The 13,643-nt window shown below is 42.2% G+C and overlaps 1 protein-coding gene across 1 annotated transcript in view; it reads right to left on the bottom strand.

Annotated features, from left to right (window-relative positions):
• Positions 1 to 1,257: 1,257 nt before the first annotated feature.
• Positions 1,258 to 13,643, bottom strand: part of LOC118314386 (metal transporter CNNM4) — a 39,783-nt gene continuing 27,397 nt past the window's right edge. Inside the window, exons 6-7 of the mRNA XM_035640813.2 lie at positions 6,895 to 7,073; positions 1,258 to 6,744 (exon numbers count right to left, since the gene is read on the bottom strand). Of these exons, the coding sequence (XP_035496706.1) occupies positions 6,481 to 6,744; positions 6,895 to 7,073 (443 nt within the window). The 3' untranslated portion in view covers positions 1,258 to 6,480. The remainder of the gene's footprint in view (positions 6,745 to 6,894; positions 7,074 to 13,643) is intronic.

The raw sequence follows: 13,643 nt of genomic DNA, 5'->3' as shown, positions 1-13,643 counted from the left end.
GATGAGTAATCGACGACTAAATTAATCGCCAACTATTTTGATAATGGATTAATCGGTTCGAGTAGTTTTCATGAAAAAAAAGGTCAAAATTCTCTGATTTCAGCTTCTTAGATGTGAATATTTTCTGGTTTCTTTGCTCCTCTGTGACAGTGAACTGAAGATCTTTGGTGTGTGGACAAAACAAAACATTGTCTTTTGAGTTTTGGGGGAAACACGATCGACATTTTTCACCATTTCGAGACATTTTATGGACCAAACAACGGATCGATTGATCGAGAAAATGATCGACAGATTAATCCATTATGAAAATAAGGTGAGGTGATGTTCTGACCAATTTGGGACATCACTTATCACTTATGACGTAATTTCTGGAATAATATCTATATATATATATATATATATATATTTGCAGTATATGAAGTGCCTTTATATATTTATATATATATATACATATATATAAATATATTAATTTATATTTTTTACTTTATTTGGAGAACATAGGAAAATGGAAAAAGCATCAGTGTGATTGAAACAACACATTTGCTTCATTCCTCCAAGAATGAAAGTGGAGTAATTTTTAATATATATATTTTATACAGCATATACATATATTGAATTTTATTTTACAAACTGCTCAATCATTTAGTAAATATCTTAATATAACCAGTAACAGTAGCTCTCAAATGAATGTAGTGAAGTAAAAGTTGCAGTGTTTCCCTCGGCGGAGTAAAACTGCACAAACACTATTGTATATAGTATTTGTTATTGTATGCGGTGTTTCCATTTTTTGTCATATTTACCGTTGACTGTTTTCTATTCTTATTTCATATATGTACTTGCACTGTTTTATGTACATTCTTAATATTAATATTCTTTATTCTTGTGCTGTATAGTTTTGCAGTTCTTACATGTTTTTTTTTTACATTCATATTTCTTATATATTTCTTTCAGGGTATTCTCCAGTTTGGGATCAATAAAGTACATCTATCTATATACTATTACATTTTCTTCTTGTGCCACTGTGTCAAATTTGTATTTTCTAGAGGGATCGATAACAATACTTCTTGTAAAGACTCAATCTCAGAACACAGCACTTGATGTAAATTGACTCGTAATATCAGTGTTTATCAATCTCACAAAAAAAAACCCAACAGAAAATGAATATTGACCAGAATGTGCTCGTCTGTCTGTTTGCATATGTTCACGCGTCGCTCGTGTCTGTGTCAGGACGATCACGAGGGTCCGTGGAGAAATATATATATCTCAGGTTTTATTAATAACGTCTTCATCATCTTCAAAACTCATTAGGACAGAAATTATAAAACAGTATTTACACAATCTGTTTCTCTGTTGTTTTCCAAAAGTTAAAGCATGCCAGAGCGAATGAAGGACAATCAGTTAAAAAAAATTAAATAAAAATAAAAATGCCCCCCCCACACATACACACTCCCCTCGCCCTCACACGCTCCTGTCGCTCCATGTCACTCATTTCACTCATGAATGAAATTCATGATGAACCAGAAAAAGAAAGAAAGAAAATTGTTGTTCAGCACGATTACTGACAGTGTTTCTGAGGTACAAAATAATCATAATTAAAAAAAGACCAGACAAGTACTCTCTCTCTCTCTCTCACACACACACACACACACACACACACACACACACACACACACACACACACACACACACACACACACACACACACACACACACAGGCGGTGGTGGTGGTCGGGCACGAACATAAACAACAATCTCAGCCATAAAAATCAACAAAATGAAACATGGGAGTGAGAGTTTGACAAAAAACGATTCAGGAATGAAAAAAAAAAAAATGAAAATGAAATAAAATAAAAGAAACCGGCAGCCTACAGTCACGAAGGGACGCAGGCGAAAGGCAACAGAACGTGCGAGTTGATGACGATGACGTGACGGTGAAGTCTGAATAAACGCCGCGTCACGTTTCGGGGGATGGTTATGAAATCCTGGCCAGTAACAGTGTTGCGACAGAGAGAAAAAACAAAAAGAAACACAACGCTCAACCGGGCAACTTGAGCAAAATTTGTGGCCCATTTTGAGGAAGAACGAAGGAAACTCCTGCCGTCCTCATTAAAGTGCTCGTGGTTTGGTTTGGTTTGAAAACATGAGATGAGCTGGAAGTCCGAGGAGCGGCGGGTGGAGATCGGACACATCTTCTCAGAATCGGAACACGCGCACAGATTTCAAAAGAACGCAAGTTTTCTCTGGTGTTTTCCTTCGCGTCTTCCTCAGGGGGGGAAAAACCGCGTCGCAGGGGTTTTTCCTGTCAAGTCTGAACTGTTCAGGTGAAATAAGAACAAACACAATGTTTCAAAGGAGCTCTATTCGTCCCTGTCCAGTGCTTCTTCAGACAAACCTGAGGAGAAAAGTCAAAACTCGTATCTTTCTCTACACGCGTCAGCAGCAGGTTGTTAATCCTCGTTTTACACCTGCAACAAGGTTGTTCTAGTTTCACGGGGTTTCTTTCCCCCAAGGTTGTGCAATGTTTCCCCCGGAGGCCCAACCATAACTCTTCGGTCCTTCATCGGGCCACGTGCCGACTCCCGCTGGAAATGCTGCATTGTAAAAGGATTTTTTTTTTTTTGGACCGTGAAGTATGTCTGAGAATATAGAACCTGCTGCCGAATTGCACGGGAGGGAGTCAAAGTTTTTTTTTTTTTAAGATAATGCATCCGGATGTGGCCGACTGAGGTCACGCGCGTGGTTGGCCACATCGGCAAAGCTGTAGCGTTGTCATGGCTTCTGCTGATGCTGATTATGATGATGACGTCGTCCTCGTGCGTTACTGTCCAGCACAGTAAATATATAACACATAGACATTACAGACATGTGAATATAAATATGGACCTTAAACATCCCAGAAAATGTTGCTACGTTTCAAAAAAAATTTAAAAAGTAAAAGACACCGCCCTGAGTTTCAGGGACTTTTGTTTCAGAAAAATAATAATAATCGAATTAGCTTTATTCACTTGTGTGTGTGTGTGGGCGAAGATTTCCTTTTCCTCTCCGCTAAGAAACCGATGTGCGTCCTCGTCTTCGCCCAGCGAGGTTCGAGTGATTTGATTAGTGTTGTTCTGAACATTTTCCAGTAATAAAAATAAAAAGGAACCAGCAAAGTTAATTAGACACTCGACTAGAAGTGTTTTTGTTAAGGCAGCGTGAGGCAAAGAGTGTGTGTGTGTGCGTGTGTGTGTGTGAGACACCACGGTTACGGCGACGACGGGCCTCCGTGACGACCCTTTGACCTTTCGGGGGTTAAATTAAAACTGATTCATGTTCAACGTGTCGATACATTTTTTTGGCATAAAATTGTTAAAGACAGAACAAAACGCCAGCAGCCGCTCATCAGGCCCCTGAACACAACACGTCAAACTAAACTGTTCTTCAGATTGTCGCCGCTCGTGTCTTTGGGAGAAATGGGTACAGTGAAATAAGAGAAGAAAAAAACAAATCGACGACCCCATCAAAAACCTCAGGTCGAAAAAACACCAGGAATATTTCCGTGCGTGTCACCACACTGGATTAGGTGGCAATTGACTAAGAAAAACAACAACAAAAAGTACAGTAAGTTAATTTTCTGGATCTTCTCATTTCACACTGGTGACACTTCTGCTTTCCCAAGAACGAAGACCACAACAGATTCAAACGTCTAAAAACAACAAAATTCTTCAGAGGAATTCGACGAACGGTCAGACTCTGGTTTCAGATTGATGCGGGGCAGAGAGAAAAAAAGGAACAAGGGGCGAGTGATGAATAATATTCGCTGCCGACGAGGACGAATCACCAGAATATTTCTGTCCGACCAAAACAATGCTCTTTTTCTTCTTTTACTTTTACAAAAACTTCACAGTGTTCGTCCATCGACAGAAGAGGAATCGAGCGAATGGGACACGCGTCACGTGTCGATTCAGAAACAAATATAGAAAAAAAAAGAATCAATTTGAACCAACTCATAAATCTCTCATTTGTGATGATTTGTCCTTCTGAGACGCTCGTGGTCGTCCGCTCCTGGAGTCCTACGTTTCCCAGAATCCCCTTCGGTTCACCTGTGATTTTTTTTCTTTTTTTGAAGCAGACCGGGTAGAAAAAAGATGGACGACGTCACGTGAGCCAAATCATCTGGATCGCCCCCTGGTGGCTGGCTGCGGCACACGTCATGAAGCCCCGCCTCCTCCGTGTTAGCGGATGGGACATGAGCACAAGAACACAAGTCAAATCATTTTTATCCTAAAGATGGTTTCCGACGTTTCAGGTAGTTCTCATCACACTCGTGTGTTTTCAAGACGCCATTCTTTTCTTTGTTTGGTTTTAAGTTGTTGTTTGATGCCGTAACACTCTTCACGATTGACAAGCTGAAAATAACCAGCGATTGGTTGAGAGGGCGCGTGTGTGGGCGGGGCTACTCCACGATCACTTTACTGCACAGACGTCAGAATGCAAGACGGCGGCGCCATGTCCACATCCGGGATATTTCCTTTTTTTTTGTACAACGCGGAGGAAGCAGAGACGAGTCGTCCATCTTTATTTACAGTCTCTGGTTTTTAAGAGGGACAAAAAAATGTTTAAAAAAAAAAACATGCTGCAAGAATTAAGAGAGGAAAAAATGAAACGTTCATCTTTGCAGAAATAACTTTGATTTTAAAAACAAAAAAACTTCATGTACGGTTTATTTCTCATGTTGCTTTTCCACTGAAAAGTAACTATAAAAGAAAATCTGCTAGAAATCAGACAAAAGAGTGTTGGGATCATTTCTTCTGCTTTGGAATCTCTTCAGAATGTACAGTAGATAAGTGGAGTGTGAGCAGTGCTCTGAAAAACATGCTTTGTTGCTGCAGCGGTAAAATAGACACTGTGATTGAACTGATGAAGTGTGTGTGATGCCGCGGTCGAGCACTGTGTTTGAAACAAAACAAAAAAAAAATCTTTCAAGTTGCTGTTCATTAAGTCAGAGCGACGACCCCAAAACCCCCCAAAAACATAACCACTTAAAATCTCACGACCAGGCAAAAATGAAAAATCTGATTTTTTTTCCTCATATTTTTTGCCCGTTTTCATCAACAAAAATATATATACACCAAAATAAATAAAATCTCAAAAAATTTCTTATAGTATTTTCTAGTCAGGAAGTGAATCAAGCTTCCCTCTTTTGGTTTCTGTTCCCCACCAAGTCTGGTGACGGCCATTTTGGTCGCACGCACGCACGCGCGCGCACACAGACAGACACACACACACACACACACACACACACACACACAATGAGACAGACAGGCAGACAGACAGACAGACAGGGAGAAGCCATCGTCTCTCGTGAAGTAGGCGAGAACTCGCGCTCGTCGCCGTCGTCCCCCGCCGCGCTCTCGCACACCCGTCGCCTGCGAGAGTTAACGTACCCTACACATTTAATTCAACACATTCGTCTCTCATTTTACATATTGATTGTCTTGATCACAATACAGACTATCGGCGGCGGAATCTCTGCGCGACTCTCGCCATAAAAGGCTACTTTTACTTGACTCGATGTGAAATGACGATCCACCCGAACTCTCGCCCGTCTCCGCCAAAACCGAGGTACACCAAACAAAACAGCAGAAAAAGGGCGGCCAGGAGGAGTCTTGTTTTAACAATAAATATCTCACTATGAATTTCCATGGAACATATATTACTTTGTCGGAAGTCCGCTGACATGCCGGGGGGAGGGGTCTTTGTCTTCTAGCTGTACGGGTGGTGGTGCAGGGGGGGAAGCAGGTTGCTACACATGCAGCGGCGGGGGGGGGTTGGTTTGCGGCGTTCCTCCACTGCACTTGCATGTCTGTACTTGGGGGTGGGTGGGGGGGTGGGGTCTCCCTGAGTCTCTGTTTAGGGACAGTGAATTGGAAGCAACACGCGCGCAAAGAGGACGACTCTCGCCCCATCGGCGACGCCTCCGATCAGCGATGACTTTGACGGGGCAAGAGAGGGAGGAGCTTCCTGGTCCAGAGAGGCAGGTCATTCAAATGGTTGTCGTCAGTGCGCGCACACACACACACACACACACACACACACACACACACACACACACACACACACACACACACACACACACACACACACACACACACACACACACACACACACACACACACACACACACACACACACACACACACACACACACACACACACACACACACACAGATGCAGATTTTCTTTGCTTTCGGTGAACTAGATGAGTTCGGGTGATTGAGGACACACTTTGGTTTTACGTCTGTGTGTGCGTATGCTTTTGTGTAACCCTCGCATATTTACACAATACGCACGCACATGGCTTGTTTCTTTGGGGGCCTGGAAGTTTGTCTGCGTTCCCATTCACACACACACAAAGACACACACACTCCTCCCCTTCCCCAGCATATATCCGAGCGTAGCAGTGCATGCGTATGGAGGTACGGGGGATCGGGGATCGGGTCAAATGCTGTTTTCCAGCGGGCTGTGGTGGTTGGCCGTGTGCGGCGAGTTCTGCTCGTTGAGGAGGAGGAGCGTGGTCTCGTCCGGCCCGTTCTCCGACGGGGTGGAGTCGCCGCCCAGGTCCGTGATGGTGATGTCGGCGGCGGTGGTGGCGGGGGGAGTGCCCTGGTCCAGGCGGTCGGCGTTGTGGCCGCTCTCCGGCGACTGGGGCGTGCTGTCGAGACGGGACGCCATCAGGCCGTTCTGGTACTGAGTCCGCGTGATCTGAAGGGAGAGACGGGGGGGGGGGGGGGGGGGGGGGGGGGGTGAGACAGGGGTCGCACACGAGGCATGTTCTTCTTTGATTCTTCCAATTCTGTACATTTACCTTTTCCGAGGACTGATTCTCATATTAAAAATATCAGGCGGACCCACCTTGACGAACTGCAGGTCGGTGAGGGCCCGGACGTAGAAGTCGGGTACGTACTGCTGCGAGGGGAAGCTGCTGTTGAGCTGGCTGTTGCTGCCGCTGATGGAGAGCGAGTCCGCGCGGTCGGCGCCGCTCAGAGACGCCGTGCGGTTCAGCCCGCTGACGTGCGACGGCGAACGGAACTCTGCAAACACGCGCACACACACACACAGAGAAAAAGGTTACATAGGATACACACACGCACACACGGTACAAAACCCCTCCTCAAAAGCCGGGGTCACGGGGCCGAACGCGGCCGCCTCATGGCTCCGTGATGCTGCCAGAAGAAGACGAGATGCAGTGTTTGTTCAGATGCGGCTTAATGATGAATGAACGTGACCGATTAGTGACACGCGACGTACGAATAACGAACAAAACAACAACAACAACAACAACAACACGTAAAACGAAGGTTAAATGAAATCTGAGGGCCGGAGAGACACAAAGAGGGGGAAGATAACGTTCAGTCACATCATCCGCTCACAATGTCTCTCTCACACACACACACACACACACACACACACACACACACACACACACACACACACACACACACACACACACACACACACACACACACACACACACACACACACACACACACACACACACACACACACACACACACACACACACACACACACACACACACACACACTCTTCAGCCTCGCACGCACGCACACGCACGCACACGCGCACACACACACACACACACACACACACACACACACACACACACACAAAAACACACACACACACACCCTCTCTTCAGCCTCTCTCTCACACAGACACACACACACACACACCCTCTCTTCAGACTCTCACACACACACACACACACACACACACACACACACACACACACACACACACACACACACCCAACAGACACCCAACAGACGAGTGACTCACGAAATTTTCCAAACAAGCGGTGGCTCAATCTGTGTTTTTTCAGGAAACCGACCAAACGTGTTATTAACTCGCATTACATGTTGAGCAGCGACGGGGATGCAAACGTATCGACAGAGGTGGAAACTAGAGCTGCAACAGTTAATCAATCATTATTCAACTACTAAAATTAATCGCTAACTCTTTTGATGATCGAGTGATCGGCTCAAGTCACGATTCTCTGATCTCAGCTTCTTCAATGTAGAGTAAATATCTTTGGTGTGTGGACAAAACCAAACGTCGTCTCGGGGGTTTTGGAAACGCGGCCGACATGTTTCACCACTTTATGGACCAAAGAATTGAATCGATCAATAGTGAAAATAATGGACAGATTAATCGATAATGAAAATAATCGTTAGTTGCAGCCCTGGTGGAAATAATATTCAAAACTGTGTAATATGCTACTGTACGTCTTAGACTGGAGAATGACCTTTAACCTCACCCACTGTTTTGACAGATCATTAATTAACAATAGAGTAAAACACAGTTGAAATGATATTTGCAAAAATTATTGTTGACATATACTTAAATAATCATTCAGAAATACATAATAATGTTCCCATATCTGTTACAACTACATCAAAAAACATTTTAAAAACTTATTTAGTAAGAAATAACCAGTATCATGCCTGTAAATGCATACACAGCCGAGTTAAACTATTATTATCACCATAAACCTGTTTCATTCTTCGTTTATTTTTGTCCACAGACAGCTAATATTACGTATTAAGCTTTGGAGACGTTACATGAATATTGACATACAGTGGAATATCGGCGTTGACAGAGTTGTTAAAATGAGATGGGCATCAGGGCGTAATTTTTACTTTTTTCATGAATAAAAAAGTGGCCAATTGTTTTCTTGTTAAAGAAGATCCATCTTATAATGATATCAAAGAGAAAAACGTGCCATGTTTGTGTCTCGCTCGGCAAAACTTCAGTTCATGTCTGAAAAGATCTTAACAGTCAATCAATAATCTCTGGTGCCAGACCAAGCAGGTTCTATTACCAATAAGTCACAGCTGATAATGAGGCCAACGTTTCAGCTAGTTATTTTCCACCTCTGCTGCAAAAACAATGAAACCACGATGACTAACTTCCATGTGTCTCATTATTTCATGCTGTTTCATCCAAACAAATTAGTGTGTCTCATACACACTCGCGCACACACACACGCGCGCACACACACAAACAAACACACACCTCACGCGCAGGCTCGTTACCAGTGTTATTACCGGTGGGCGTGAGTCTTCCAGCAGGGGGCCTCAGTGAGTCATAGGAAACTGTTTTACCTGGACACGTCAATCACGTTAAACTTTGAAGGGTTTAAGACTCGCGGGTTAATCCTGCATCGTCTACTTTTCTAGTTAGTGGGTTAGATTTCGCTTAGTCATGAAACAACGCCAAAACACAAAAAAAATAATGTAATAGTTAGATATGACAAGACTGAAAAAGATCCAGCAGGAAACATTTCTTCACTCGATTCTTCGTCAGTTTTTAAAGCTGATGAATATATCGATGAATATATTGTATGTTATATTGCATTCGTTGTATGTTTTGTGTGATTACATAACCATATAAAAAGATAACTGGACAATATGAATCTATAAAAAGATTAACTAGACAATATGATTTATATATATGAAATTGGTAATGGATTCATTTTTATTGAAAAAAATGTATATTTTGATAAGGATAACTATATTAGTAATGAATTTAGAGTTAAAGATAAGTTATATTAACTAAAGTATAGATTTCAACCAATAAGGAAGCTGATTAATTATTAATTATAGATGAATGACTTGAGATTAAATAAGTTATTCTCGCCCCTTTTCGAACATATAAAGCAAGTGTTGGACAGTTTCTTTTGCTTCATGCTTTTATTGTTTGTGAATATTACTTTTCTATATCTGTCCAGGATAAACACATTCCATGTATTCATGTTTCAGAGTCCTGTTTATGTCTTCTAAATTTCCATCTGATAAATTGTAAGATAACCTCATATCGACCAAACAAAACATTTGATTTAATGTGAGTGGTGCGTTTTGCCGTCACCGTTAACTTGTTTGGTTTTTGGCAGAAAGCCCGACGTGACGAAGTGTCGGCTGGATTTTTCCGTTTCGTCACACGACACAAACCAAAGGATGCAGCCAAAAGTTTATTTACACAAAAGATGTGTTTCCCTCTGACTAAACAAAGTTTCAGTTTTGTTATTTTTCACTTTGCATTTGCTAAAAGTGGAAGGATGATAGAAAACTTTAGTTCCTCTGTTTAGGATTAAATATAGATTAATTAACATAAAATAGTAGTGTACAATAGTGAACAACTCACTATAAAGTAGTATGGGCTCATATAAGGACATACACGTGTTTATTAATATACAGTTGTGTGAAGACATATTTTATATTATTACGGTTTGAAATTTTTAAATATTGTTGTTGGGGACGACTTGCCATATTTTCCTCCTTCTTTCTCTCTCTGTGGTTATATTTGATTATGTTTCTATCCTTTTATCGTTGACACTTCCACCTCCACTCACAGTGTCCACAGGACAGTTTATAAACCCTATATATATAATCATAACTACATCGTAGTGTGTTATAATAAATGTTTATATTCTTCTTATGAATTACAACAAGGTGGATTTAAAAGTTAAAAGTTTGTGATTCGGCGAGTGCTATAGAAAAACGTTACCTACTGGATCTTCCAAGACTTTAAAAATGATGAGAATGTTTTGAATCAACCAAACGTCTACTCGTGATCTGGTATTAGTTTTTTTTTGTTGTTCTTAATGTTTCCTACATTTGGAAAGACACATTTTCAGTCGCCATGGCAGCACCGAGCAGGCGTCCCATTTTGGAACTGGCTGCAGGATCAATGAGTTGTTTTGTTTAACTATTGATTTTGCTCTAGAAGATCTATTCTAGTCTATTGATCTATACTAGGGTTCATAAAGCATTGCTAAAGAGAGGGATAGGACAACAATAACACACAGGTTGCATCTCAACGGCGTCATGTTCTGTCCTTCAGTGTCTTACATGTAAATCTCAATGTAAAGAGAAACCACGTGAAGCTCATCGGATGCTCTACGTCCCGTCATGGTGTTGTCCCATCCCTCGCTCCATTTCATCTGGTGCCATGTGATCATTTTCTGTCCCCGCGTGTCCCGTCGTCGGCTTAATGAGGAAAACCTGTGCTGACATTTTTGGCCGATATGCTCATTGATCAACTCCTACTTTGTGCGTTCAACCGCAGCATCTCCTCTGTATTTTCTGTTCTTCCGGGTGAATATTCGACCAAAATCGCGTCTCCACCAACATCAGCATCTCGTGAACACGTCTCTGCAGAGACACAACAACGTCTTCGCCTCGTTCTCTCGTCTTTTAATCGCTGTACAGTGCATTTGTACAAAAAAATAATTATCAAACTCTTTCTTCGATTTACTCCCCCTTTAGCCTTTCTCATTCCTCTTTACACAAACTCTAACGGGGCCCAGACTCCCAGCACTCAACTGCTGTTTAAAGAAATGTGGTAAATATGAGAATATTTGAAAATATAATAACGTTAAAAATTGAATTAAAAACGCAGCACAGGCTTATAAAAAATCTGACGGGATCTGACCGACACTGTAAAAGGAATTTATATTTTCTAGCAGAAGCGACGTGATCGACAGTGGAACTTTCACATTGCTGTGAATTACAATTATGTTTCGATTAATACTGGGGTTCTTTTTTAAGCCTGAATCGGATGTCCATATATGTATGTATAAGTATGTCTGATCATACTAACATAACTTATCCAGTAATTTCTGATAAGAATATACAAAGTTTGGTTATTTTCCTTAGTAATTTTTTAATTTGACTAAAACCCCAGCAGATGCACCTAACGGCTATTTTCATTGCTGATAAATGATGAATTAATTGGTCTGAACAGACCTGGAAACACAAAGAGACTGAGTCTACTGGCAACCCCCCCCCCCCCAAGGGAACTAATTTCTTTTTGAGTTCCTTAATTTCTGTTTTTAAAAATTGACTTAAATTATGAATCTATGACTGATGGTTTTGCAGACTGCCTCTCTATGGATGGATTTATAGATTATTATTGACAGTGTGTAAGGGGGATGTTTTAAAACTGAAAAACAAACTTGAACGCCCTCAAGTGGACAAACTATGTACTCGCCAAACATTTCGCCGCTGAAACGTCTTGGCTCCGTCCTCACTGCTCGAAACATGCACACTGACAATCAGCAGCGAAGCTCTAATCAAAAAGGAGAAAGTGTCATTTCTCCATGATTTAAATGGTTGAACAGTAACTATAAAATAGTAAAAACTAGGTTCAGACGAGTTCGTCTCTACGTTGAACAAAGAGCATATTTGCCGAAAAAAAAAGAGGAATCGCCGTCAAGTTGTGACTCTTTTCTGTGCTCGAAGGTTGAATCTACGTTTCGATCACGTGGAGGAGAAGAAGACTGCTGTCGCACTTTGAAACCTAGTGGGCGTCGCTGAGTGAGGGTGCAAGTTACCCACAATTCATTGTTTCCAACTCATAGAAAACTGTGCAAAAGCAATTTCCTTGGCCTCTTTGGTCAGACGTCGATTTACCCTCTGACAGATTCCTGAGCCAACGCGGACAAATATCGAAGCCCCGCCTGGCGAATCAAGAGCGAGGACCTCCCACCCGCCCGCCCCAACCCCCTCCATCCTCGGTGTTAAAGGACCCAGACATGCCGGAGTTTACCTGGCAACCGAGAGAACAGAGAAAACCTCTTAAAGGAGAGGTGGCGAGGACGAGGCGCAGCCACTGAGAGGAGAGAAGGGAGGGAGGAAGGGAGGGAGGGAGGGAGGATGAGTTGATCCATGGGACAGAGGGAGGACGGAGGACAGACAGTGGGAGACAAGAGAGAGAGACAGGTCTGCTTCCAGGCTGCAGCACTGACATGCACAACACCACGGAGAGACGCTGCCATCACATCACATCACACGGGTTTTCGGTTTTTGTCACTGAGCCTTTTTTTTCCGTGAAATGTGTCAACTGAAGGAAGAAAAATGGTTCACACGATTCACGCATGTTTCTCTCTCTGCCTGAAAGAGGCCGTTGAGTGTACAGATGGAGGAGACTGGGTGTCACCGCTGCCGCTAATGATGAGAAACACCGAAGCTCAAATCCGTCGTCGTTTTGGATGTTACCGAGGTCGCCCGTTTAAAATTGTGCACCAAAAAGCACTAATGCTCCTTTTTTATCAAGATTATTCTGGTGTTAAATTATGTGCCGTTTACATCTGGCGTGTTACATCTTTTGGCTCGTCTTGGCTGCTGAGCCTTCATGAGGAACTGAGCGTTGACAAGCCACCCCTGATAAGACCGGGTCCAAGTTATGGATATATGTACCCAGTCATATGTGTCTTTTTTTAAATGTGTTTTATCATTATCCAGGCTGCCTCCAGGCTGCCTTTTTGAAGAACTGGCTATAGGGAACACAGGTGAAAATTAGCATAACAGCTCACTCCGGCTTAAAATTTTATTTAAAAATGTTATATGAGAATATATATAATTTTTTTGTGTGACAGACACACTGGTAAAGTGGTAAAAGTTTAAGATGCATAGTAAAAAGTGAGGTGGAGAGGCATCATGATGCATTTACTATTTTTAAAAGAAAAAGAAACCTGTGAAAATCATAAACAGCAGGCGCCTGTTGTCCATTATTATCTTTTTTTAATTAATCCTAACGGGTTTATTAACATCGCTAAAGGAATCATTTGTATTGATCAATT

The sequence above is a fragment of the Scophthalmus maximus genome, chromosome 19 (genome assembly GCF_022379125.1).
Source record: "Scophthalmus maximus strain ysfricsl-2021 chromosome 19, ASM2237912v1, whole genome shotgun sequence".
Lineage (NCBI taxonomy): Eukaryota > Metazoa > Chordata > Actinopteri > Pleuronectiformes > Scophthalmidae > Scophthalmus > Scophthalmus maximus.
The sequence above is the reverse complement of the archived record's forward strand: the minus strand, read 5'-3'. Positions and strand labels throughout refer to the sequence as shown.